Source organism: Tamandua tetradactyla, chromosome 19, assembly GCF_023851605.1.
Source record: "Tamandua tetradactyla isolate mTamTet1 chromosome 19, mTamTet1.pri, whole genome shotgun sequence".
Lineage (NCBI taxonomy): Eukaryota > Metazoa > Chordata > Mammalia > Pilosa > Myrmecophagidae > Tamandua > Tamandua tetradactyla.
The window spans coordinates 41,253,945-41,281,741 of NC_135345.1; the positions used below are offsets into that span (position 1 = coordinate 41,253,945).

The 27,797-nt window shown below is 36.3% G+C and overlaps 1 protein-coding gene across 3 annotated transcripts in view; it reads right to left on the reverse strand.

The window, feature by feature from the left end:
- Positions 1–1,271: 1,271 nt before the first annotated feature.
- Positions 1,272–27,797, reverse strand: part of UGDH (UDP-glucose 6-dehydrogenase) — a 35,254-nt gene continuing 8,728 nt past the window's right edge. For 2 of the 3 annotated variants that reach the window (XM_077136632.1, XM_077136633.1), the window contains exons 2-12: positions 27,488–27,656; positions 24,228–24,329; positions 11,306–11,506; positions 10,926–11,123; positions 10,304–10,451; positions 8,248–8,342; positions 6,041–6,171; positions 5,620–5,753; positions 5,050–5,141; positions 4,827–4,937; positions 1,272–2,555 (exon numbers count right to left, since the gene is read on the reverse strand). In XM_077136632.1, the coding sequence (XP_076992747.1) occupies positions 2,445–2,555; positions 4,827–4,937; positions 5,050–5,141; positions 5,620–5,753; positions 6,041–6,171; positions 8,248–8,342; positions 10,304–10,451; positions 10,926–11,123; positions 11,306–11,506; positions 24,228–24,329; positions 27,488–27,649 (1,485 nt within the window). In that variant the 5' untranslated portion in view covers positions 27,650–27,656 and the 3' untranslated portion in view covers positions 1,272–2,444. Of the gene's footprint in view, positions 2,556–4,826; positions 4,938–5,049; positions 5,142–5,619; positions 5,754–6,040; positions 6,172–8,247; positions 8,343–10,303; positions 10,452–10,925; positions 11,124–11,305; positions 11,507–24,227; positions 24,330–24,471; positions 24,694–27,487; positions 27,657–27,797 lie in introns of those variants that run through there. The other variant, XM_077136634.1, reaches the window with a different exon arrangement.

A 27,797-nucleotide genomic window follows, 5' to 3' on the forward strand; every position in this document is an offset into this window, starting at 1 on the left:
GTGCTCACCACCACTAAGATCTTTTTCTTCTTTTTCTTTGTATGCTGTATGGTGCGGGTCACATTTCATTCTTTTTCCATGTGAGCATCCCCTTATTGCAACACCATTTGTTGAATTTTTGTTTGGTTTGGTTTTTCGTTTGTTTGCTTCCTTGTTTGGGAATTGCATGGGCCGGAATCAAATCCGGGTCTCCCACATGGCAGGCGGGAATTCTACCACTGAACTACCCTCGCACCACCCCCCCACCCCCAATAAGATCTTTATGTAAACTTTGCTCTCATGTAATCCTCATAACAACACTTGAGCTAAGAGATGAATTCTCTCTATTTCACAGATGAGAAGAATATGGCTTTCAAGTAACTTAGCCAAGATATCACAGGCAAATAGATGGTATGGTCAGGATTTAAAGCTAGAAGTCTTAAGTTGAATAACAATTTCTAGGAGAGAGAGAGATTTTACTTTTTTTATATACCCTTTTAAAACTTTTTTACCACATGCATGTGTTATTTTCAAATGTAAGTAGTTAATAATCTTACCAACATTCATGACTCCCACCAAATAAAAAAAGGCTAATAATATTTAAAACTTTAGCAAAACAAAATTTTAAATAAAAAATCTTGTAAGCTTTTTTTTTTTTTTTTTTTTTTTTTTTTTTTTTTAAAAAAAAAAGGTCTTTAACTCTCCAGGTAGAGGCAGAAAAAAGCTAACCACTTTCTTGGAACTTTTCACACAAAGGTTCTAAATTGCCATGTTAAAGTTACTTACCTGCTCAGTTACTGTTTTTTGTTTGGTTGTTTTCTTTTCAAACTGGAGAGAAGCAATTACAAACAAGTTCCAAATTCTTTTACGTTTTAATCAGTAGCTATATTTTACACATAATTATTTGCTCATCAATCACTAGAATGGAAACATCCTGCAACTTAAAGCAAGTGATGATCCTATTAACTTCAGAGAGATATCTTTGGGTTGTAAACCACTTTTACTAGAATATAAACTTATTAAACAGATTCCAAGAATATTATCAAGCAGAAATGTAAAATAAAATTCTTTTACTAAGCTCGCCCTCACTTTGAAAGCTTATGAGTAAGTCTTCATCTTATGTTCAAACATTCTTGTACTTGAAGTTAATTCCCTCCCTTTCTTGCAACATTTGAGAGAATGATGCAATATCCTTTTCTCAAAAAAGGAAGGAGTGAATTTTTTCCCTTCTAATGTCAGACTATCATGACTCATTAGTTACTTGCTCCATTACACAAAATATACCCACACAGTTGTTGATACAAAGTATGTTTTATTTATTTGTTATCTATACAGATGTCTCTGTCTTCTTATTGAATTGCAAAATCCCTAAAGGATGAAACCTGTTTTTATCGAACTCAGTTTGCACACACTCAGCAGAGCCAAGTAAATAGAAGAGAAAAATATTACAAATGTAAAAATCAATAACAGACTTAAAAAAAAGATGGTAGTACATACAAACAGAATTTCTTATTTTAGAATGATGCTTTACATAATTTGTAAAATCTAATCTTTAAGTTTGTACGTGATATCATACTGTTCTTTTTAAAGAAAAAAAGGGAAAAATTACAATTAACCATGGAAATAAAAATGCAAAAGCAAGGCAACGATTTTTTTGGTTCTTGGACTAAAAATTAATGATCAGCAAGGAAAATCAAGAAATAAAGGGGAGAGAAATAGACTCTCCTACTGATTTACTCTTTTTAAAAAAATACCTTTTAATCATATTTGGATTGAGTTGAAAGGTACAATGATGATCTTTTGGGAGCTAAAAAAAACAACACAATACATTCAAACAAAAGAAGCAGGGGAACTTAACTAGACCATATTCTTATGGTTTATTTCTAAAATGGAAGCATGAGAAAAATGTTCAATAAAGTACAAAATGCCCCATCCTGTCCATTGCATGCTGATTTTTAGCTCACAGAAGTAAATGGCTTAGAAAACATCTTTATCCAATTAAACCAGAAATCTGTAAATTTCCATGATATTTTTGAAAGTTTAGCAGGATAAAATTTAAAAGGATTTAGCAGAGCAATTTCATATCTTCAAAATACATATTAAACTGATGACCAGAAAAACTGAAGCATGCCTCTCCTTTTACAATGTGACACTAAAGTGCTGCCTATGGACATTCTGTAAAGAGTATTTGAAGTTTAATTTTTATTTTACAAAAATTGACACCATTAAAACCAACATGATTATATTCCATCTAATAACTGAGGTAATAATATTATAAAAATATGTTAAAAATACTCCAGATTCGAAATTACTGGATATGCTAATACCCATACAGCTAATATAAATTTGATTATTAAAAAAATAAGTTTGTTTCCTTAAAAACACTTGGCTTATTTATCATTTAATATCAGATAGATATTTGTTATATTGAAGTACCAAGAAAATACAAATAAAAACAGTGATGTCTATACTTTGGGTTTCTTGTTAGGTGGATCCTGAAGACTAAATTTTGGAATTTCACCAGAAGAAGCATATGGAATTCTCTTTGAAGACACCTTTTTGCCAATTGTTTCAATCTGTAAAAAAAAAAAAAAATTTTAGAAAGACAACTATTAATAACTGTAAAACATAAATGTAAGATCTCTGTGATGTCGTGTATTAAGGGGGGAAATCTGGATTATTTTTTCTTTTTAAAAGCAGGCAAAGTTTCTCATGTTGTCTGGGTTGCTATGAGATATATTTGGTACCATCATAATTTTTTGTTTCTGAGTCAATCCACATTCCACTTTTCATATTCATATCTAGATATACTCATTCCTGCCACTCCCATTACCAGACACCCTCAAATAGAGAAAATCACGTGCCACATGTTTTAGTAGCATTTATGAAAGCACATGACAGATCAGATTCCAGCTGGTTCATATTCTCTCTCAAACTCTATTCTCATTTCCACTTTCCTTATTCTAAAAAGTTTGTATAAGCAGTTATAGCATAGTTTTGAGTTCAGGCTACAGAGTCAGAAAGGCCCCACTTAGAATCTTGACTGACTCTTATTAAGTTTCCTAAACTCCCTATGCCTTTTTTAGTCCACTAAAAGGGCTACAGTAAGGAATTAATTAGATAAGGTGTTTAGCAGTGTCTGGCATGCAGTTGCCTTCAAACAATGGTAATAACTGTTTATTTTGCATATTGCATTTTAACCTTTTTATCTATATATCCAAAATCATCAATCCTTAAAGACATTGCTTCTTTAACAGTCGTAAGTTCACCTTTCTTCACAACAGAAATAAATCTACTACTCAATTTTCATACAAATTCTTTTGAATTAAGATTTAATTTTGACAAATACCATGAAGGAAGGACTTGTGCTCTGTTTTAATCAACTGTTTTATTTAGCAATTTTAAATTCTCTTTATTTAGAGATTCCAATCCAAGTTGGGTTTTTTTTTTAATGCTTACTAGGGAAAATGAACATTTATAAGAACTCAACCTCATTTTAAACCTGTATCTCTATATATCTTCTCCCGTGGATGAGTAAAACAGGATTGAAAGAAAATGTATCTATGCCTTGCAAATACCTTTTAAAAATAACATACCTGAGTTTAAACAAAGATTCAGAAAACGTTCATGTTGTTACTCACTAAGCAATGCTACCATTGGATGGGAGTGTTAACAGACAAAGATGCCATCTGATTCTTGTTGCAAGTGAACCTCTCATGACGGAGAAATGGGTACTGAAGTCTATTGTAAGAAGGGCTCTTCAACAAGTCAGTTACAAGTTAAGAGAATCAGGCCAGAAATTTCTGAATAGACGGTGACACCTTATTAATACCCTTCCGGGATGGCTGGTGCTGATGGGGAGCACACAACTAGCTGACTCCCTCAGCCTGGGGACTATGCTGATACTAATCTCCTGATGTATTTTTTTTATCCTTCCATTACCACACACATGCTGCTCTGAGGAAATGGAAAGTAGCTCTTCCATTTTAACACTTTTGGGATCCTAGGTAGAACAGAAATAGATATAATGCATAAATGCACTGCTCTGGACAAACTTAACATTCCAATATTAAATGGCAAACTTTGATTTAGAAGAGGGGCAGTCATTGTAGCCCCTGTAATTTTTTGTTGTTTTTTTCCTCTACTTTTCTTCCAAACCTCTAACAGCACTGGGACAGTACTGAGCACTCAAAATGTATAGGATGAACGCCTGCTGAAAGACCCAGGAGCCTTCTTTCTCTGGGTACCCAGTGATGTGAATGGTGGCCAGTCAGTCCCATCAAGACTTAGAAGGTTAGTGCTCTTCTTGCAGTTGAACACCTTCTCTATCACCACCACAGTCATACTTCACCCTTTGGGAAACTCTTCTTTGAATAAGAGAAGACTAGAAAGGGAACTGGCTCAGCTGGGAATAACTATTCTTATTCATAATATGATAATAACTGCATATATATATATATATATATATATATATATACACACACACAGTGCTGACAACTGTATAGCGCTTTGCATTTTTGAAAATACCAACATATATATTTTCTAACTTAATCTTCATGCTACAAGGTAAGTTGGGAAACATACTGTCCCTAAATGACAGGCAACTTATGACTTTCTAGATACTATATAAGGGAGATCAACACTGGAATGACCTTTATATCAATCACAAATTTAGGGAGGGAACGGAGTAGCTACAAAATTCCCATAGAGACCTCCCAGAGAACTGAGGTGGTATTCCAGAGCTATGTTACAGTTAAATAAGAAAATATTAAAATCATAAAACTTGAAAGCTGTTAAAAAGCAATTGACTAAACAAACAAAAAAAGAACAGTTCAGATCATGATTACCTGGAAACCAATGTTTTGTAGTTCATTGTGGAGCCCATCCAAGACACGTCGTCCGTCAAAGATAAAAGCTGGTTTCAGCATTTTTTTATGAATGCGTTCATAATCCAATTCCTGTAAAGAGAACCAAAAGAACAATTAAAACACATACAGGAGCACATAGTCAACCACAACTGACACCAGAACATCTCTAGAATTTTTCTTGATATCATTTCTGCTACCTCACCTTAAACATGTCCCACTCAGTGCAAATAACAACAGCATGGGCACCGTCACATGCTTCATATGGATCCTTGGAAATGGTCACAAGTCGGGAAACTATAACAATAAAAAATTTGGCAACAAGGAAGGGGGTATTTGAAATTATGCATCTTAACATTATTATTATAGAAGGAGGTGTTGAGGCTCTGTGATTATAATTTATTCCAATTTGGAGATTATTAGTCCTTGGCTCATGATGAATTCAATACATTGACAGAAGAGGAACAGTCTGGTTGAAGTGAAAAAGGGAGTTATGATGGGGGTTCTTGAGTACCTCCCAACCTTGGCCCAGAAGCATTTCCTTGGAACCTCTGGGGCTTTATAGAATATGTTGAAAAAACAATTATTTGAATAACCCAAAGCTGGTCACTTCAAAGTAGATGAAACAATGCCTAGGAGTTTAATTCTAGAGAAATGAGGTTGAAAAGAGGACTAATCAATGATAAAAATGATAAAAGATGAACAACCAAGATTTCTAGAGAACAAGCAAGTTTCGGGGCCAATATCAAAGCAATTATGACACCCAAAGCCTTACCTTGGTCATCCTCTGAAACTCCTGGTTGAGAATGATCCACAATGATTTGTTCCCTTGGTACTTTTGGATCATATACATGGAGGTGTGCACATTCATCCATCAGATATTTGCTAATATATATACTCGAGGATTCTCTAAATGAAAAAGAAAATCAGTATTGCTAAGCTTTTAAATGGAATTATACTTTAATACCTGGGAAGTTTAAATACAAGATTCTACTTCTTAAGCTGACTGAGTGGTAAGGATATGGATGCTCACTTTAATACACTTTATTTTTATTCTTTATACTACACACACACACAAATACACACCTGTATATATACATGTTTTTCACACACACATACACCAACCGAATAATCAGGATAAGATGAGATATTAACATACGCTCAAAGAGGGTGAAAATATTTTAAAGAACTGATACCTCGTATCACCAGTGTCCTTTTTGAATGCAAACCCCAAAATAGCTATCTTCTTATCAGTCACTGTGTTAAACAGACTGTCTATGATCCGGGAAGCTAACCTCCTCCTCTGATAGTCATTCATGTCTATGACCTGAAATTACATGTACAATGATCAGCGAAAAGAAATGCAGCCTGTGACATACTCACAGCTTTTTTTTTTTACAAGGGCAGGAACCGGAAACTGAACTCGGGTCTCTGGCATGGCAGGCGAGAACTCTGCCACTGCGCCACCATCGTCTGCCCCATACTCACAGTTTGATGCTGAGTATAAGCATAAAACTTATATGCTTTTATGAACTTAAGCCTTTAAGAGAAAGCAAAAATTAACCGATCTCTTTTGTGCCTACAGATTGAAAAAGGAACTCCAACCTACTCCTTAAGCCACTCTGAAAACTTTTCCTTTCATTTGGCTTGGTTTCCCATGAAGCAGAGTGAGATGGATGCAAAGATGTGGAGCACAGCTAAGGCTAAGTTTTAAGAGCATTTGAGTTCCAGCTAAGAGACTAGCCTAAATAAGGTACATAAAAAAAACAAAACAACAGTGTTCTCTTTAGTCAAAATTTTCAAGCCCTGTGAGGGCAAAGTTGTGAGGAATCATCCCAAAGTACTTGCTCATATGCTTACCTCTCTGCCTCCACAATACCCCAGTAAATATAGAAAATGGGAACAATCAAACAATGCACAGAGTGACACTTGCCTCTGAAGAGCCTACAAACACCACAAACGTTTGACAAGATTTTTAACTAAATGTTATAAGAGTAAGAGTCTCTGATCACCTATCTGTTAACTTTCCAAGAGTTTACAAACAAGACTTCAGGTTGGTAATGTGTCGAGGGTAGAGAGAGAGAGTTTTTGTTTCTTCTTCTTCTTTTTTTAAAGACTCTATGCTTCTAGGAGCCACGTCTTATCCCAAGAGCATGGGAAATGAGCCCAGAGTGTTGCAAATCAAGTCTTTATCTTCATTTTTCCCATGATGAACAGTAAGATAAAACCATCATGCTGGATTAGTGAAATGACACTAAAAGTATACAATTCCCTAAAAAAAAAGTGCATTTCCTTAGATTTCCATTCTTTTCTATTCCTGAAATCTGAAAAATTATAAACTCAGGGGAAAAATATTTAGGAACAGCATTTATACTGGCTGATACCTTGAGCAAATTACTTAATGTCTCTAAACCTCAGTTTCCTCATCTATAAATGGGGACAATATTAGTGATAAGGACTAAATGTGATAATGCATTCAAAGTGCCTAGAAGAGTGCCTGCACATTGTAAGCACTCAATAAATGTAAACTCTACTTCCTAGAGCGCATTCAATGATTCCATTTTGGGAAGGATCTCTAATTTTAGCTTTGTGAATCTGAAAGGGACAAAATAAGTATCATCACATGTAAACCATATGAAAGCATTGCAATACACAGGCTCTTTCATTGTTTTGATTTTATGCCTTTCAGAATAATAGTTCTTGTTCTACTCTGTGTCCCGGAAACACATGTTCTTAAACTTAATCCATTTCTGTGGGTGTGGACCCATTGTAAGTAGGTCCTTTTAATGGGGGTACTTCATTTAAGGTGTGTCTCATCTCAATCAGGATATGTCTATTACTGGAGTCCTTTATAAGCAGAATGAAATTCTAACAGATAGAGAGAAAGCCAAAGGGAGCAGCCAGAAGCTGAACATCATTAGAACCCAGAAGAAAAGGGACAGGCCCGAAGCGGCCACCATATGCACAGCATGTGACAAAGAAGCCCAGAAGCAAAGGTCACCAGCAGCCAGCCCCAGAAGGCCAATCTTTGGGAAGAAAGTATTCCCTGATAACCACTTAATTTATACTTTTACCTAGCCTCAAAATCGTGAGCCAATAAATTTCCATTGCTTACGCCAACCCATTGCATAGTATTTACTTGACCAGTCAAGGAAACCTGAAATACTCTGGGGGCAAATTTAGTAATATTAGAATACTCATTTGCTAGAAACTACCATCACAGTTGCACAGTAAAAGAGACAAATTAGGAACACAGAAGAACAATAAATAAACCTAAAATAAACAAAATGAATATAATAATGCTTGAATTCCTGGAATAAATAAATCTCATCAAAAACATTTCACAAAGGCGACATGTTTTAATTCGAAACTAATCAAAAGTTGTTGACCATAAGATTACTACCTGCTGCCAATAACGTGCTACTTCAGGCAAATTCAGAGCCTCACAGAGATAAACTAAATTCAGAACATCTTTTTGAAAGCAGCTCCCACCAAAACCTGAAGAGAAAAGTTAAACAAGACAATATTTTCATTTCAGAAACAAACAAGTGAATCACATGACAAATTTATTTATCAGACTAACTCAAAGGGCCTATGCTAGGATTTTTTTTTTTTGAAGTAATAGTTGTATTTTTACAATTTAGTAAAAATTGAAAGCCTCTCTTCCCCCAAACTACCAGTCTGAGAAATAACCACTATATAAAGTTTTCACATCGCCCTTTCTGATCTTTTTCTATGAATATACACAAACACATTATGCTAGGATTTTTAACAAAATTAAAATGTTAGAAAATTAATGGGGTTTATAATTTGTGTGAAATTTGCATGCAATTAATCAATTCTCTAATTTCCAAATAATTTTCTAGCTAACATTTTAGTATAGCTATATTTAACTTTCTGTTCTGTTTTCTTTCATCTTCTACTTTTTTCTCATTCATCTAGTATCACTGCCTTGCATCTCTTACTCTAGGACAGAGGTCAGCAAACTTTTACAATGAACAGCTAGATAGTAAATATTTTAGTCTTTGAAGGCCATACAGTCTCTGTCACAATTATTCAACTCGGCCATTGAAGCTCAAAAGCAGCCACAGACGGTATATAACCAAATGGGCATGGCGGGGTTCCAAAAAACCTCTATTTACAAAAAGAAGCTAAGGTCTGGATTTGGCCCAAGGTCTATGGTTTGCCTACCCCTGCTCTACTGCAATGCTGCAGGCAATGAGAGCTGGGTAGGCTCTGGAGTCAGAAACACCTGGTCCTTCATTAGCTATACATCCACAAGCAAATTGCAAAAATTTCCCTGAGTTTCAGTCATCCCTAAAAAGGAAATAGCAGCTTCGTAACAATTTAAAAGGATTAAATGAGATATAGAAAGTGCTAGCACAGAAACTGGCATATAATATGCCTTCAGTAAACAGCTGTTTTTATTAAATGGTAGCTGGAATATAAAAAATAAATATAAAGAAAGCCAGGGAGCTATTAGTGGGGGATTGTGTAGGGCCTGAGAAATACTAGAAGAGCTGCCTGTGGCCCAATCTGTAAGACTCTATGCACCTTTATACCAATCTTATTAGTGTATATCCAAAAGCATTTTACATTTCCAAAAGCACTTTACATTTCCAAAAGTATTATTAGGAACAGCAGACAAAAGGAATTGTTTTCTATGTGTTTAAATAAATTATTTCATATGTGGTCTCCCAAACTCATTCTTTCTAAATGTTCTAACTACACTAACTTATAACTCCTAAAATACTGACCTATGTTTCTCCTACCTAGTCAGTAATTATCAAACAATGTAAGTCCTATTGCCTCACTTATATAGCCCAAATACACCTGGAGTGGGATAGAAAGATCAAAGGTAATGGTGGAGTTACACAGAGAAGGTAGGGTTTAAAAAACGAGTATGAGTACTGAATCATTATACTGAAATTTCTTTTAGTCTCCAGTATCTTAGAGCAACTAGGAGTAAAAACCTAAAATCGTAAAATTGTAACCCATACCAAACTCTGAAATTTGTTCTACAACTAATTGTGTTGTGCTGTGCTTTGAAATTTATTGCTTTTTTGTATGTATGCTATTTTCAGAAAAAAAGAAAAAAATTGATTATGATGATAAAAAATTATTTATTCCTTCTAGCCTCCTATGTTCTGGAGCAGCTAGAAGGAAAAATCTGAGATGATGGTATTGTAGCCCATGACAAACTCTGGGATCTGTCCTGTAACTACTTGTTGAAGAGTGTTTTGAAAACTATTGCTTTTTTCTTTCTTCACTTTGTATATATGTTATATTATACAATTTAAGAAGTTAAAAAAAAAAGTCACTGGTACAATGAAGGCCACATGTATAATGGAATCTTTTTCCTTTTTTTAAGGGTGTTAGTTAAACGAAGATTTCCTTAAAGTTTGTTTAGTGACCCCGCTAAACAAATCTACTTTTTTTAGAGAAAAATTTCAATTTACCAACACTGGCTTTCAAAAACTTATTTCCAATTCTCTGGTCCATTCCAATGGCTGTTGCTACCTCTTCTACATCAGCTCCTGTTGCTTCACACAGGGCACTTATAGAGTTAATGCTGCTGATTCGCTGGGCAAGAAAAGCATTTGCTGCCTTGTAAAAAAGGAAAAATGGAAAGAACAAAAATAGCAATTTTACACATCTGGATTTATATTTCATCAAGTTGATGCAAATTATTGAGAAATGCAAAAGTTACTGTGGAGCTCAATTTGAGGAGGCAATGAATGGGTTATAAGGGAAAATATTTTAAATTAGAAAAGACGGAAGATTAAGAAAAAGGGTGAAAGAAGGGAAATAATAATAAAAAATGAATTACTATTTTAATATACCCATCATTTTACATTACATTTTATTAAACTTTTAGGATTTCCAGAATATTTTATATCCTGATATTTAATTACCCTTGTGAAAACAGTTTCATAATCTGAATGTACATGAGTATTAAAAAAAAATTAGGAAGCATAACCTTTTATTAATATTAAGAAAGCCTGTGTAGAGCTTATCAGGTTTAAGAGATAACAGCATGTGACTTTAAATTTTTTGGAGAGTTAAATGCTATATACCAACCAGTTTGGAAAGTTCTGAAGACCAAGTATTAGTGGTGAGGATCTTTTCTCTGGGAACCCAGTGCTCATACACAGCACATAGTGCCTGCACAGCTCTCTGGCCCTCGGGGGTTTCATCTCCTCCAATCAGTACTCTGTCTGGGTTCTTTAGGTCCTTAATGGCTGTTCCCTCTGCCAAGAACTCGGGGTTGGACAGCACCTAGAATCCCAATGCAAAGGAAAATGTTAAACTAAAATTATGGGCAACTTTATGCCATCAATATTTACATAAGAAGAACCAGATTCTATCATGCAGGAGACCTGGGTTTGATTCCTGGACCATGCACCCCCCCCACCCCCCCAAAAAAGAAGAACCAGATTCTAATGATTGCTTCTTCATACCTGCAAGTTCAGGTTGGGTTTTGTGTTTGCATCAAATATGCGACGGATACTTTCTGCTGCCCGCACAGGAACTGTGCTTTTCTCAGTCACAATTTTGTACCCATGTGAGTTTTGTACAATGCGTCTAGCACAAGCTTCAATGTACTTCAGATCTGCTGCCCGGCCCTTCCCCATTCCATAGGTTTTTGTTGGAGTGTTCACCTGATAAAAGTATAGGAGATAAAGAACAGAGTACCTGCGAGATATCCAGTGACTTCAGGATATACATCCTGGATTATCAGTTAACTAGTCAAGTAGGAATTAACTACCATCAGTAGCCCCAATTTAATCCTCTAGTAGTTCCATGGGAAATAACACATTTTATATGTATAATCAACAACTTATTTCTAGTAGCATCTGGAGAATTCATTCAATAATAATAATAAAAAAGATTATATAAGGGTGCACAGGTGGCTCAGTGGTAGAATGCTCACCTTCCATGCAGGAGACCTGGGTTCCATTCCTGGACCATGCACCCAGAAAAAAAAAAAGATTATATACATGTGCCAGATACCATGCCAAGCAGGTACCAAGTAAAACCTTGGAGACAAAAAGGTGGATGAGCCAGTTCTTGCCCCTAAAGGAGCTCACCTAAAATGATACTTAAGTTTTATATTCTTGCCTATATGTAATGTGTTACTAGGGTCTTTAAAACTAAGATTTAAAGTGATTTCTTACTCCCACTTTTTATAGACCTATATTAATAGCTTCTAAAGAATGTTTGCCATCATTCACTAATGAGTTCTTCATTCGTGAAAGCTAGAAATTTTCTAGCACCTTCAGGATACAGAATATTGTGTGAAGAAAGATTTTTAAATAGAAAGAAAAATCATGATTTCAGAGACCTGGCATTTAGTTTTGGCTTAGCTGTATCATGTTACCTCGGGAAAGGGTAGCTGCCTTCACTTCAATGATCTCACTGGAAAATGAGAATAACACTGTAAAATCTAACACATGAGCTTTTCTTTTTTTTTTTTTTAATATTGTGAAATATAACATACAAAAAAGGAATAAATTTCAAAATAAATTTAACAAGTAGTTATGGAACAGGTTTCAAAGTTTGGTTACAGTTCCATAACTTCCTTTTTTTCTTCTAGCTGCTCCAAGACACTGGAGACTAAAAATGAATATCAATATAATGATTTGGTAGGCGTACTTATTTGTTAAATTCCCTGTTATAACTCCTGCTTCTTCTTTGATCCTTCTTGTAGTCTTTAGGGATATTTGGGTTATATTAATTTTAATTTTTTTCATGTTGGAAAGAAGTGTCGAGAATATGGGATGGTGAATAGAACTGGTTGATGTTCTTAGAAATACTCGGGGTTGAGGACTTATCTTGCTAGGAACCCTCTGAAGGTTTTAGTTTTATAAAAATTAAACTTATTGTGTGAAACTTGTAGGATCTGAGACACAGCCCTGCATGTTCATTAGGATTAGCAGGAATGATGTGGATGGGGTTTGGCAAATGGTAGCAATTAGCTGTATCTAGCTGAAGCTTGTATAAAAGTATCCTCCAGAATAGCCTCTTGCCTCTATTTGAACTCTCTTAGCCATTGATACCTTATTTTGTTACATTTCTTTTCCCCCCTTTGGTCAGGAAGACATTGTTCAATCCATGTTGCCAGGCTCATCCCTGGGAATTGTGTTCCATAAATTCCCTGGGAGACTCACACCCCAGGTCGTCATGTTCCATGTGATGGGGGAGGGTAGTGATTTTACTTGCAGAGTAGGGCTTAGAGAGAGAGAGGCCACACTTGAGGAACAAAAGAAGTTCTCTAGATGTAACTCTTAGGTATAAGTATAGGTAGGTTTAATTTCTCTGCTACAGAAATACATAGCGTAAGGGTATGCCTCAAGTTCAGGGGCATGGCCTATTAGGGTTTCCCAGGTGGGAAAGTTTAATAGTTCCATATTTTTCTCCAGCCCCTCAAGGGACTTCCTTATACTTTTAAATTAGCTGTTCGATATACTCTGAGATATATCCAGGTACTATATTAAGCTATACAGAATTGCAAGCCCTTGTTCCCATTCTGGGTCCACGTGTTTGGGTTGTTTAAATGAATTATCCCGACAGGTTGAGGTAGATTGTGTGCTACAGAAAATTTAGGTTTTGGACAAAATAAAACTTTCTTTCTTTGGTCTCACACAGTAGGTGAACTTCTGAAATATAGACACTGTCATCCTTTACCCTGTATTCTGATTTATCTTCATCCCAACCAGATTGTCTTTGTTCTTTTCTCTAATTGAAGCCTGATCCCTTTTTTGGGTTTCTTTAACAGTTGTTGTATGTAGGAACTTCAACCCTGAGTTTTAGGTGTTAAACAGGTACCCAAAATTCCAGGGAAATACCAGGTAATATACATGTAGCACAGTGTCTCAGAATCTAGAATTAACACTTACAGTTCAGGAATAAATGTGACTGCTGTAAGAGCTTTCAATCTAGCCCCCATTTTCGTATAAGTATCCTCTAAAAGAGACCATACAATATGTGTCCTTTTGTTTCTGGCTTCTTTTGCACAACATAATGTCCTCAAGTTTTGTTCACATTGTTACCTGCCTCACAACTTCATTCCTTTCTGTAGCCACACAATATTCCATCATTTGTATACACCACAGTTTCTCTTTCTGCTTCTCAGTTATTGTACCTTTTGGCCACTTCCATCCACTGGGCATCATGGATAATGTTCAAAACATAAACCCATAGCTCACTGCATCCTCATTTAACTGTGCAGTCATCATCATTTTCAATTTCAGACACTTTTCATTGCTCCAAAGAGAAAAATAACAGATAAATACACCCTTACCAAAGAGAAATCCCAAAACTCCCCTTAACTCTTTTCTTTTCAGTTGATAATTTTTTAAATTATTTTTATTGAGAAATCTTCACACATACACAGTCCATACATATAAAACAGTCAGTGGCTGAAAATATCATCACATAGTTGTGTATTCATCACCATGATCATTTTTAGAACATTTGTATCACTCCAGAAAAAGAAATTAAGAGAAAAAAGAAAAACTCATATATCCCATATCCCCTATCCCTCCCTCTCATTGACCACTAGTATTTAAATTTACCCAATTTTCCTCCTTCATTTCCCCCCTAGTATTTATTTATTATTCTTTTTTTTTTTTTTACTTACCTGTCCATACACTGGATAAAAGGAACAATAGACACAAGGTTTTCACAATCCCAGGGTCACATTGTAAAAGTTATATCATTAAACAACTGTCTTCAAGAACCAAGGCTACTGGAACATAGTTCAACAGTTTCAGATATTTCCCTCTAGCCATTCCAATACACTACAAACTAAAAAGGGATGTTGATACAATGCATAAGAATAAGCTCCACGAAATGAGACAAAATAAAGTTTCAATGGCTCAGAGCTTCCAAACAGAGTCAAGAGGTTATCCTGGAGGTTATTCTTACACATTATATAGATACCACCTTTTTAGTTAAGGTATAATGGAGAGGCTAGAGGGAAGGGCCTGAAAATGTAGAGCTGTGTTCCAGTAGTCATGTTTCTGGAAGATGGTTGTATAATGACATAGCTTTCGCAATGTGACTGTGTGATTGTGAAAACCTTGTGTCGGATGCTCCTTTTATCTACGTATCGACAGATGAGTAAAACATATGAATTAAAAATAAATAAATAATAGGGGGAACAAATGTTAATATAGATTTATTAGATTGAAATGCTAGTTATCAATGAAAGGGAGGGATAAGAGGTATGGTATGTATGAATTTTTTTCTGTTTTCTTTTTATTTCTTTTTCTGAATCGATGCAAATGTTCTAAGAAATGATCATGAAGATGAACATACAACTATATGAGGATATTGTGAGTTATTGATTATATATTAAGAATAGAATGACCATATGGTAAGAATGTTTGTGTTTGTATGTTGTTATGTTAATAAATAAATAAATAAATAAAAATAATAAGCTCCAGTGAAAGTCTCCCTGGCGATATGGGAGATGACTCTCAGGGATGAATCCAGACCTGACACCATGGAATCAACAATTCCATCCTGACCAAAAAGGGGAAGAGAATTAAAATAATAAAGAATCAGAGGCAGAGATAGTTCAAGTTCAGAGAGAGTTCAAGTTCAAATAGAATCGAGAGACTACTCAGAAGGTTGCTCTTATGCAAGCTTTAGGTAGAACTTGCTACCTATCATAACCTGTCAAACCCCAATCAGGACCATTTCAGCCAATCCTAAAGAACACCTAGGGCAATTTATAAGATTCCACAAGGGTTGCAGGGACTAGAGTAACTTGCCAGAAACCTACAACCTCCAGATGGGCTCCTGGTCCAGATAAGTCCTGAAACCTAGCCCAGCCCCTCCAGGACATCAAATAGTTCCATCTCCCTACCCTATATTAGTGACAGACACTTCCAATATCAAAATTCCCAATCACATATCACAAGATCTTGAAGATACTTTCCAAAATTTTCTTCTTGTGTTGAACCTGGGATAAACCCCACATGATCATGGTTTATATAATTATTTTGATGTGTTGTTGGATTTGATTTCCAAGTATTTTTTGAGGATTTTGCATTTATATTCATTAGAGAAACTGATCTGTAATTTTCTTTTCTCATGTTATCTTTATCTGGATTTGGTATTAGGGGGAGGTTGACTTCATCAGATGAATTAGGTAGTGTTCTCTTCTCTTCAATTTTTTGTAATAGTTTGTGTAGGGGAGCGTGCCAAGATGGTGGCTTAGTGAGGTGTGGGATTTCGTTTGTCCTCCAGAACAGCTACTAAATAGCTAGGAACAGTACAGAACAACTGCTGGGGTCACGTCAGTGACCAGACACACAGCATACACCAGTCTGGACCAGCTGGATCGGCTCCGAGTGCCCCCCGCCCCCAGAACCGTAAGTCCCCCAAGGAGCGGCAGCCGGTGTCCCTCCCCCCTTTTCCCCAGAGGGGAAAGCAAAGGGACTTTATCAGCAGCAGGGACTGAGCACAACCAAACTCCAACTGTGGAATTAATTCACAAATTCTGACTACTAAAAATAGGCCCCCAGCTCAACTGAATCTCGAGTCAAAGCAGAGGTTGCTGATTTTTGCCCTGGTGCCGAGGGGTCAGGGTTGATGGGAAAAGAAAAAAGAAATAGAGGTTTTTTGGATCAGAAAGCATGTAATACTTGAAAGGGTCTGTGCCCTGAAGGAAAGGAGGGGGTACACAGAATCTGAAGGTACACAAAGCAACATACCAACTTAGGCTCTTCATTGGCAAACCCAAGGAATGGGCGTCTTGCTCTGAGAAGGATTTTTCTCTTTCTTTTTTGTAACTGTATTTCTATGGCTTGACTGCCTTTGGACACAGGGGCAAGGCTTCTCAGGCTCCCACTGCCCCAGGCATAGGCGGAAACAAGCTTGTATGAGACTTTGCCTGGAACCTGTTCCTTCCCCAGGAGAGGGGTGGGGCCCAGCTCAGATGGATTCCCTCCCTCAAGGAATTCAGACCCCAGGGTTTGGAAAATTGAAGTGATTAAAGTGAGCCTACAATCTCTCCTCTGTCTCTACCAAGCCCCCAGCAGGGAGAGTCTGCTGAAGTTAAAGGTAATGTATCACTTTATGCTGGTGGGACCTGCAGGCAGAAAAGTACCATATACTGGGCAGGACAGGAAAAATACAGAGTCCAGAGACTATTTCATAGGAAAGTCTTTCAACCTGCTGGGTCTCACCCTCAGGGACAACTGATGGAGGTGACTCTTTCTTACTGAAAGGAGGCCATTTTAGTCTGGGAAAATTTGGCTGGGGTCCATAATACCTAAGTAGACCCTCCTAAGGGGGGCAGGGGGAGACACCATACAGGCAGGGCAAGAAACTAGAAAACAAGAACTGAAAAAATTCTGCTCTGTTAAACAAAACCTAAGGTAGTGGTCCAGAATAGGCTGAACTGAATGTCAAAGAACAGATAGACAACAAAGTCATCCAGAAAGAAAATATTAGGTAAAAGAAGTGAAAACAATCTCCAGAATAAACTAACTAAGGTAATTAAATGCCTAGATGCCAGCAAAAAATAATAAATCACACTAGGAAAACTGAAGATATGGCCCAGTCAAAGGAACAAACCAACAGTTCGAATGAGATACAGGAGTTAAAATAATTAATTCAGAATGTTCGAACAGACATGGAAAACCTTATAAAAAATCAAATCAATGAATTGAGGGAGGATATAAGGAAGGCAAGGAATGAACAAAAAGAAGAAATTGATAGTCTGAAAAAAATCACAGAACTTATGGGAATGAAAGTCACAGTAGAAGAGATAAAAAAAAACAACGGAAACCTACAATGTCAGATTTCAAGAGGCAGAAAATAGGATTAGTGAACTGGAGGACGAAACATCTGAAATCCAACAAGCAAAAGAAAATATAGGGAAAAGAATGGAAAAATATGAGCAGGAACTCAGGGAATTGAATGACAACATGAAGCGCACGAATATGTATGTTGTGGGTGTCCCAAAAGGAGAAGAGAAGGGAAAAGGAGGAGAAAAACTTATGGAGGAAATTATCACCGAAAATTTCCCAACTCTTATGAAAGACTTAAAATTACAGATCCAAGAAGTGTGACGTACTCCAAGACACACTAATCAGAATGTCAGAGGGAAAAGAGAAAGAGAGAATCTTGAAAGCAGCAAGAGAAAAGCAATCCATCACATACAAGGGAAGCCCAGTAAGACTATGTGTAGATTTCTCAGCAGAAACCATGGAGGCGAGGAGACATTGGGATGATATATTTAAATTACTAAAAGAAAAAAACTGCCAACCAAGAATTCTATATCTAGCAAAACTGTCCTTCAAAAATGAGGGAGAAATTAAAACATTTTCAGACAAAAAATCACTGAGAGAATTTGTGACAAAGAGACTGGCAAGAACTACTAAATGGAGCACTAGAGGTAGATATGAAAAGCCAGGAGAGAGAGGTGTGGAGAAGAGTGTAGAAATAAAGACTATCAGTAAAGGTAAAAGGAAGAAAAATTAGATATGACACATAAAATCCAAAAGGCAAAATGGTAGAAGAAAGTACTACCCGTACAGTAATAACACTAAATGTTAATGGATTAAACTCCCCAATCAAAAGACATAGACTGCAGAATGGATTAAAAATAGGACCCATCTATATGCTGTATACCGGAAACACATCTTAGACTCAAGGATAAACATAGGTTAAAAGTGAAAGGTTGGGAAAAGATATTTCACTCAAATAACAATCAGAAAAGAGCAGGAGTAGTTATACTAATATCCAACAAATTAGACTTCAAATGTAAAACAGTTAAATGAGACAAAGGAGGACACTATGTCTTAACAGTTTATATAGGACTGGTATTAAGATCTCTTGAAATTATTGGCAGAACTCATTTGTGAAGCTATCTGGTCCTGATTGGGAGGTTTTTGATGACTGCTTCAATCTCTACTTGAAATTGGTCTTCCGAGGTCTTGAATTTCTTCTCAAGTCAATGTAACTTGTTCATGCATGTGCTGGTTTGGAAGGATGTATGTCCCCTGGAAAAGCCATGTTTTAATCTACATCCCATTTCATAAAGACAGAATAATCCCTATTCAATACTGTATGTTTGAAACTGCAATCAGATGATCTTTCTGGAGATGTAACCCAATCAAGAGTGGTTGTTAAGGTGGATTAAGTAACGACATGTCTCTACCCATTTGGGTGGGTCTTGACTGGTTTACTGGAGTCCTGTAAAAGAGGAAACATTTTGGAGAATGAAAGTGATTCAGAGAGAGTCAGAGAAGAATGACATAGCCACGAGAACACACAAGCCAGCAACCTTTGGAGATGAAGAAGGAAAACGCCTCCCAGGGACTTCATGAAAAAGGAAGCCAGGAGAGAAAGCTGGCAGATGATGCCTTGCTTGCCATGTGCCCTTCCAGTCGAAAGAGAAACTGTGACTGTGTTCACCATGTGCCTTCTCGGATAAGAGAGAGACCCTGAACTTCATTGGCCTTCTTGAACCAAGATATCTTTTCCTGGATATCTTTGATTGGACATTTCTATAGACTTGTTGTAATTGGGACATTATCTCGTCCTTAGAACTGTAAAATTGCAACTTATTAAATTCCTCTTTTTAAAAGCCATTCCGTTTCTGGTACATTGCATTCCAGCAGCTAGCAAACTAGAACAATGCATTTCTAGGAATTTGTCCATTTAATCTAAGTTGTGTCTTTTATTGACATAATTTTTTATAATATTCCCTTATGATCCTTTTTATTTCTGCAGGGTTGATAGTAATGTCCTCCCACTCGTTTCTGATTCGACATTCTGATTAGTATGTGTCTTAGAGTAGGTCTATTAAGATTATCCTTTTTGGAGTACATTATACTTCTTGGACGTGCATATTTTGTCTTCATAAGACTTGGGAAATTTGAGTCTTTATTTCCTGAAATCTTCTTTTTGCCTCTTTTCCCTTCTGGGATACCCATAACAGCTTCATTCTGTCATTCAAATCCCTGAGACCCTGGTTCAAATTTTTCCATTCTTTTCTCTATCTGTTCTTCTGTATGTAAGTTTTCAATTGTCTTGTCTTATAGTTTGCTGATTCTTTCCTCTGTCTGTTGAAATTAGCTGTTGTAAGCCTCTGATGTATTTTCAATCTCTTCTATTATGCCTTTCATTCCCATTAGTTGTTACGTTTTTTTTTTTTTTAACTTTTAAATTCTTCGTTATGCTCGCCCAGTGCCTTCCTAATATCCTTTGTCTCTTTAGCCATATTTTCCTTCATCACCTTGGATTCATTTAGGAGATTTGTTTGAACATCACTTAAGTTGCTTCTAATTCAGGGTCTTCTCCAAAGTTTTAATTGTTCTTCTGACCAGGTTCTATCTTCCTGCATAGTTTATAATTTTTTGCTGATATCTAAGCCTCTGAATATGTTGATGTGCTTACTCTAAAGGTCAGATTATGTCTCTTGCCAAGGATTTTATTGTTCATTGGCTTTGTATTAAGGCTCTTCTTTGACACTTGTTTCAATTTACTACAGACATTTAGAAAAGCCTGTGCTTAACTGATTAGATCTTTTTTCAGGTTTTCATCTGATTCTTCTCTGGATATGCAGTACAATTTTTAAGACTGCACTATTTGTGCAATTGTTTCACCTTCAGGAGAAGGCTTCCTTTCCTCTGTTCCTCCTCTGGGAATCTTGATTGGTTCTGTTGGTTTTGGTTTTGCCTCCATAGTTTTTTTAATATATATAACTACATTCATTGCCTCTAATTGCTTTGGACTGGAGGGGAAAATATGGAAGCAGGGTCACCCAAGAAAGAACCTTCCAAAGTCAGTATTTTCCAGCCAAAACAGGGCCTGGGTCCCATGAATGGGGCACAGAGCAGCTCCAAAAAGCCATGGGGAGAGGATCAGGAAAGACATTAGAAGACATCATTTTGATGATAACCCAAAGTTGCTCTTTTGTGGCCTGTCCAGCTGATGGCATTTTTTAGCAAGCTGTTCCCCAGAGCCCTAGGAAGGTACTGTGTCTTTAAACCTCCACCATCTCTGTTCCTCTCAGGGGTGGAATTGAAGCAATGGTTGCAGGCTGTCCCTGACTGGACACTGTTCAAAATAGGGACACAGTGCTGGATTCGCTGATCAAAAGCCATGATCAGTGCTCATCTAGGGCCCAATCCCCTACCCCCATTCTTGCAGAAGAGGACTTCCACATCCCTGTCCATCTGCACCAGCCAGCTGCCTCAAGAGTGGGGAATAGGGGCCAGCAGCTGATGTGGAGCGAGTTACTCATGGTTCTTTACCGCAGTTTCTCAGCCTTTTCATTCTGCTCATCCATGGATGCTATACAGTGCTCACCTGGCCTCCAGAGCCCCAGAACAGTTGTCTCAGATATTTCCTATCTGTTTACTAGTTGTTTACAAGGAGGAGTTAAGTCCTGGAAACATATATCACTCTGCTGATAATACAGGAGTAAAGGCTAGTGTCCTATAGTAATTTTGTAGTATATGTAACCAAATGAAGTCTTCCTCCTTGCTCATTCTACTTCCATCAAATACTAGTGGGACCAGAGCTTTTGTACCATATCACACTGAGTCCAGGACCTTTGGTAAGTATGTTTGTTTGAAAATATTATGTACCCCAGAAAAGTCATGCTTTAATCCTGATTCAATCTTATGGAGACAGCCATTTATTTTAATCCTGATTCAATACTGTAGGCTGGAAATCTCTGATTAGATTATTTCCACGGAGATGTGATGTGCCTAACTGTGGGTGTGAACTTTGATTTGATGGAGATGTGACTGTGTGCATTCCAGTTAGGTCTTAATTAAATTACTAAAGTCTTTAAAAGAGGAAACAGAGGGAGAAACAGAGGGAGAGCCTAGAGAAATGACAGAGCCAAGAGAAACTTCAGAGCAGAGCTGACACAGATGCCAACACGTGGAGAACAGAAACACAGATATTTGGAGATGCTTGGAGCCCAGCAGACATTGCCATGAGATATTAAGCAAACCAGAACCTGGAGAGAGTCAAGGGAAGTCAAGATATGAAAGCCAGCCCTAGGGAAGCAAAGTGAGGAACCACCAAAGGAACACAGGCTGAAAGCAATGGAGCCCAGGAGCAAGGGACCAGCAGATGCCAGTCATGTGACTATCCAGCTGACAGAGGTGTTACTGACCTGTCAGCCTTCCTTGAGTTAAGGTATCTTTCCCTGGATGCCTTAGCCGGGATAATTTTACAGGCTTATAACTATAAACTTGTAACTTTTAAATTCCCTTTTTAAAAGCCATTCTATTTCTAGTATATCACATTCTGGCAGCTTGCAAACTAATACAGCAAGGGAGTAATTTGGTCAGATATAATCATAAAACAGTGCACATTTGATTAAAACAGGCTCACCAAAACTTGATAATTGAGAGACCTATCAGTGCACCCACCAGAGTTCAAGGCCAGGAAAATGTCAAAATCAAGGCATCATCAAGGCAATGATTTCTCCCCAAAGACTGGCGGCAGGCAATCCTTGGCACATGGCAAGGTACATGGGGGATTTCCTGGTATCTTCCTTATCTTCTGGGTATCATTTCAGCTTCCTGTGGCTTTCTCTCTAAATGTTATTTATATAGAAAACTCCTGTTTCTATTCTACTTCTTGGTCATTCAATATTTAGATAAGGCAAATTCTTGATTTTCTCCAAATATTTAGCTACTTTAAAATATTTTCTCATTTTCCATACTTCTAACCTAACTTTCTACACACTTAGAAAATGGGTGGGTTAGTCACAGATGCTGCATCAGTTTCTCCAACATCATTAAGGAAGCCAAAAAGAGAGAATGACTTGGTAACATAGTTTTACCATAGGCTTCACTACAACTTTATTCTGGAGTTCACATATCTTTCAAGTATTATCTCACCCATCAGAAAACAACCCCTTACGCAACAATTTATAATCATTAACAACAGCATCTACAGTCTGTGGTCCCCTGTTTCAGTTTGCTAAAGCTGAGAGAATGCAGTATACAGAAATGGATCGGCATCTTTTTTTTTTTTTTTGCATGGGCAGACACTGGAAATTGAACCTGGGTCTCTGGCATGGCAGGCGAGAACTCTGCCTGCTGAGCCACAGCGGCCCGCCCTGGATTGGCTTTTATAAACAGGATTTATTAAGGTACAAGTTACAATTCTAAAGCCATGAAAATGCTCAACTTAAGGTACCAACAAAAGGATACCTTCTCAGAGGAAAGGTAGCACCCTCTGTCACACAGGAAGGCACATAGCAACATCTGCTGGCCCTTTGCTCCCGGGTTTCATTGCTCTCTGCTCCTGGTTCCAGTGGCCTTCTCTCTGAGCTTTTGTCTATCTCCAAGCATCTGAACTCCTGTCTATCTCCAAGCATCTGAACTCTCTGCAATCTGCATCGCCTCTTTTAAGGACTCCAGTAAACTAATTAAGACCCACCTTGAATGGGTGGGGTCACATCTCCATCTAATCAAAATGCCATACTCACAACTGGATGCGTCAGATCTCTTTAGAAACAACCTAATCAAAAGATCCCACCCTATAATAGGTTTTCCCCCACAAGACTCAATTAGAATTAAAAGAACATGGCTTTTTCTGGGGTACTTCACAGTTTCAAACCAGCATAACCCTATAAAGGTTTTTTTTCCACAGGTCCCTGACAAAAGTCACACCACTGGTTTTCCTTTTATTCCCTGTGGCCCTAAAAAGGTCTTGAGTCGCATAATGCCCTAAGTCAGTCACCGTTGGTGATAGCTGTAACATGATTATGAGATATTTGTGTAACAGGCTACTAGGATAATAAGAAATGAATTCCTTGGTTCAAATATCAGATTACCTGAATTTAATCCCACGAATTAATTGCTTTTTTTTTTTCAGTATAAAGGTACAATTTCGCTATATTATGAGTTGAAAGAATTCTGTGTAGCTAGCCAGGAACTTGACCCAACATAGGTCAAGTTCCAAACAATTGATCTAAAAATAACTTTGGAACACACTTCATTTAGATAGGACATGTCTTAGGTTTGCGAACTGATTCTCTTTACTTCACATCTGCCATCCTGTGAAAACAATTAAGAAGTGATGATACAAAAAAACAAAAAAACAAAACAGTGATACACACAACCACATGTGCTCACATGTTATCAATATTTTCTAATTTTAGATCTCAAATACGAACTTTCTCCAAGTTTACTTGTTCAATCACCTGAAATGATATTTGACCATGATTACAGGGTTCGGTACACAGTTAGTGACAACCGAAATTCCACTGGGCAATTCTACAGGAAGCAATGTTGTGTGTTAGTAGCAATAGATTTATAGTAAAATACAATGAAACCTTTAAATAGACAAGAATGCCTTAAAATTCACACAGCATGGGAAATTACTTACAGAAATAAATACAAGGTCAGCTTCTTTAATGGCATCATCAATATCAGTAGAAAAAAACAGAGTTTTTCCTCGACAGGATTCTACGACTTCCTTTAGTCCTGGCTAGAAAATAAAAAGAGAAAAAGAATTGTATATACAGTTTATTACTTCATATAAGACAACCTAATAGTATAGAATTATATTTACTAAAAGGGACTGTTTGCAATGTTATAATTAAAAGGTTTAAACTTGTTCTCAATAGCACCTTTGTAGAAAAGAGAATGATCATACACCAAAGACCATGCGTATCCACCAAATAACATTACTAAATAAAGCAAAGTTGAATTTGTCACAATCAGGGCAGCAGTTCATTCTAATGCTGTGTCATTGTTTATCATGTACCTGACTGTTTCCTATTAGTTAACTTTTGACTTAGTTATGAAACATAATTATCAGCAACTTCAAGGTTCTGTGATTTCGAGTAAACATCAGATTTTGCATTGTCATTATGAATGTAGATTTTTATGGACAATAATTTAAGTTATATAACTACTGTGAAACAGTTAAGATTTACCCAATATATCTATAAATATCTGTCTAGATACTGTTGTAAGAAATACTTCTATTCAAAATTTATTACTTTTTCCCATATAATTTCACAGGAGATGCATTTCTGTTAGCAATACTAAGCTATACAATATTACCTGTCAATTATTCTTGCCAAAAAAATAAAATAAATCAAGCCTAAATCTGAATAGACCTCCAGACCTCACTATCAATTTATAGGCAATACAAAATAAAGAACAAATTTAAAAACACCATGAGTACTCACTAAACAAAATCTACTATGAAAATTTCTCCAGGATGAACAACCTGGTTTCCTCAACAAATAAACTGAAGAGGTTAAAAATAAAAGAAATGGATATTAAAATATTTTGCATTAAAAGACACATAAGGGCAGGCAACGGTAGCTCAGTGGCAGAGTTTCGCCTGCCATGCTGGAGACTCAGGTTCACTTCCTGATGCCTACCCTTGTAAAAAAAGGACACTTAAGAGGTATCAATTGCAATATACATATCTTACTGGACTCTGAGCAAATAAACCGAGGGGAAAACACATAAGAATTCTTAATATTAAGAAATTATTAATTTTTTAATAGTGAAAACTAATGGTAATGTGCTTATGTTTAAAAAATAATCTTTCATTTACCTATGACTATTATGGATGAAATTATAAATAACCCATGATGGTGGTACCTGAGAGGATGGCCATGTTGATAACTGTTGAAACAAGGTGATGGGCTTTGTTATACTATTTTCTCTGCCTGTTTTATATATGTTTGAAATCCTCCAGAATAAAAATAAAAACAAAATAAAAAGACCCAAATTGCTGAAGCTTACTCTTTTTGGGGCAGAAGGTTCAAACAGTATCCATAATAAATTAAAGTTTGGCAAACAATCTACATAGCAAGGTGAAAGCTATTTCAGGGGCCACACAGGACTAGAATTATGTCCACAGGCAACTCACTGCTACATCTCAAATTACCATGAGGCTGACTCTATCTTCAAAGATTGGTTTGCCTATTTTGAACTTTATACAAATGAAATTACATAGTATATGTTCCTGTGTTTGGCAACATTGCTTTTATGAAATTTAACCATATTGTTGCACTCGCGGTAGTTTCATTGATTTTTTAATGCAGTGAAGTATCTTACTGCAGCAATGTACCATAATTTATATATCCATTTTATTGCTGATTACTGTTTGTGTTGTTTCCATCTGAGGAAAGCACTGCTAGTATGTGTCTTATTGTGCACATATGTATGCATCTCTTTTGAGTCTATATCTAGGAGAATTCCTGAGTCTCAGACAACACATAATTTTAGCTTTAGTAGATACTGCCCAACAGGTCTGCAAAGTGGCTGTACCAATTAAATTTTCACCAGCAGTGCACAAAATTCCAGGTGTTCTACATTCTTGTCACCACTTTGTATTGTCAGTAATATTTTTTTAGCCAAACAAGGTTGCTCCTTGTTTTTTAAGACTACAGTATACTGCTGGCAGAATTATTCACTGAATGTTTGAATATAAGTTTGCTGTACAGGGCTTCAGATAACTTGCAGCCCTTTTATGGATATTCGATTTATAAAACCCTATATAGTAAGTAATGTTAGACTCATAAAGGTAAAGAAGCACTATAACACCAAGGTATTTAAAGAACTACCATGGGCAGGTCATCTGGTAGAAGGATAAAGCACAAAAAGAAGCCATCATATACACAGAGGGTTTTATTTTTTAATTCTGTCTGATCCAGATGTGAGTTAGTTTGTGATGCTGAATGGCTACTGCTCCACGAGTGCTTTTCCATGGATTCCTATATCTTACATATCATAAACAGCAGGCAGATTTGTCTTATGGATAAAATTAGGTTGGAACTTCGCTTTTAAAGGCCAAATACACCTAAGAACCATGGTTAATAAGAGAGTCTTAAAAGCAACCAAACTCTTCTGATAAAAGAATATTATATTAATGTGGGATAGGAAATGTTACCATCAGATTTTTCAAATACTTCCTTGTTACACTTCAAATGCATAAAATCATGAACTCCTTTTACAATAAAATAATTTAAAATGGGACCCAGATATCTCAGTAAAATAGACACATATTTCCCTAACTGTAAATTCACAGAAAACTGTGATATTCTAATTAAACAAATTTGTACTAATAAACACCAAACATAAAATACATCATTTATGGTAATGATTAATGTCAATGATAGCCCTACTGATAATTACTACATGTAATCAATTACATTCAAAAAGATAAATAAAAAGAGGTGGAAAAAAAAGACATAATTTATCCATTCATGTTTTACCTGATATAAGCACAATAATCCAAAAATATAATGGACTCATATGAATTAATATTACAAAGAGTAATTTATTCATTTTATTTCTACAGAATACCACTTTTTATTTATACTATTATAATATGGTAACCATACTAAGAAAACAAAATTAGAAAATAAAGAGTTAAAAATTACCCATATCCCTCCATGCTAAATACAACCACGATTAATATTCAAATATACTTTCTTTCAATCATTTTTCCTTGACATACTTGACGTGAAAATTGTAATTATAATGTCCACACCACTTTGTATTCAGATTTTATTTCTTATCAGTTAGTTATATGCATGCTAAAAGCTCATACAAGTTATTTAACAAAGACGGTAAGAAAACAAAGAATATAAGAACAAAGAGCAGTTTAATATGGTTTACCTCATAAATAGGAAGCGTAGGAGAGTTCCATGCATTAATTCTTGATTCATTTACGTCAACAACCGTTACCCTGATTTCAGGACACATATGAGCAATGACACTACATGTGGGTCCTCCAACATAGCCTGCACCAATGCAACAGATCTTCTTAATTTGAAACATGATTGGACTAGAAAGGAAACAGTAACACTGTTTTAGTACTGAAAATAGAAAACTTAAAGAAATCACAATGTACATTCATCTCTCTCTCTAAAAACTGTTAAAGTGACATATTTGCTTCCAAAAACCTACAACCTCCAGATGGGTCCTT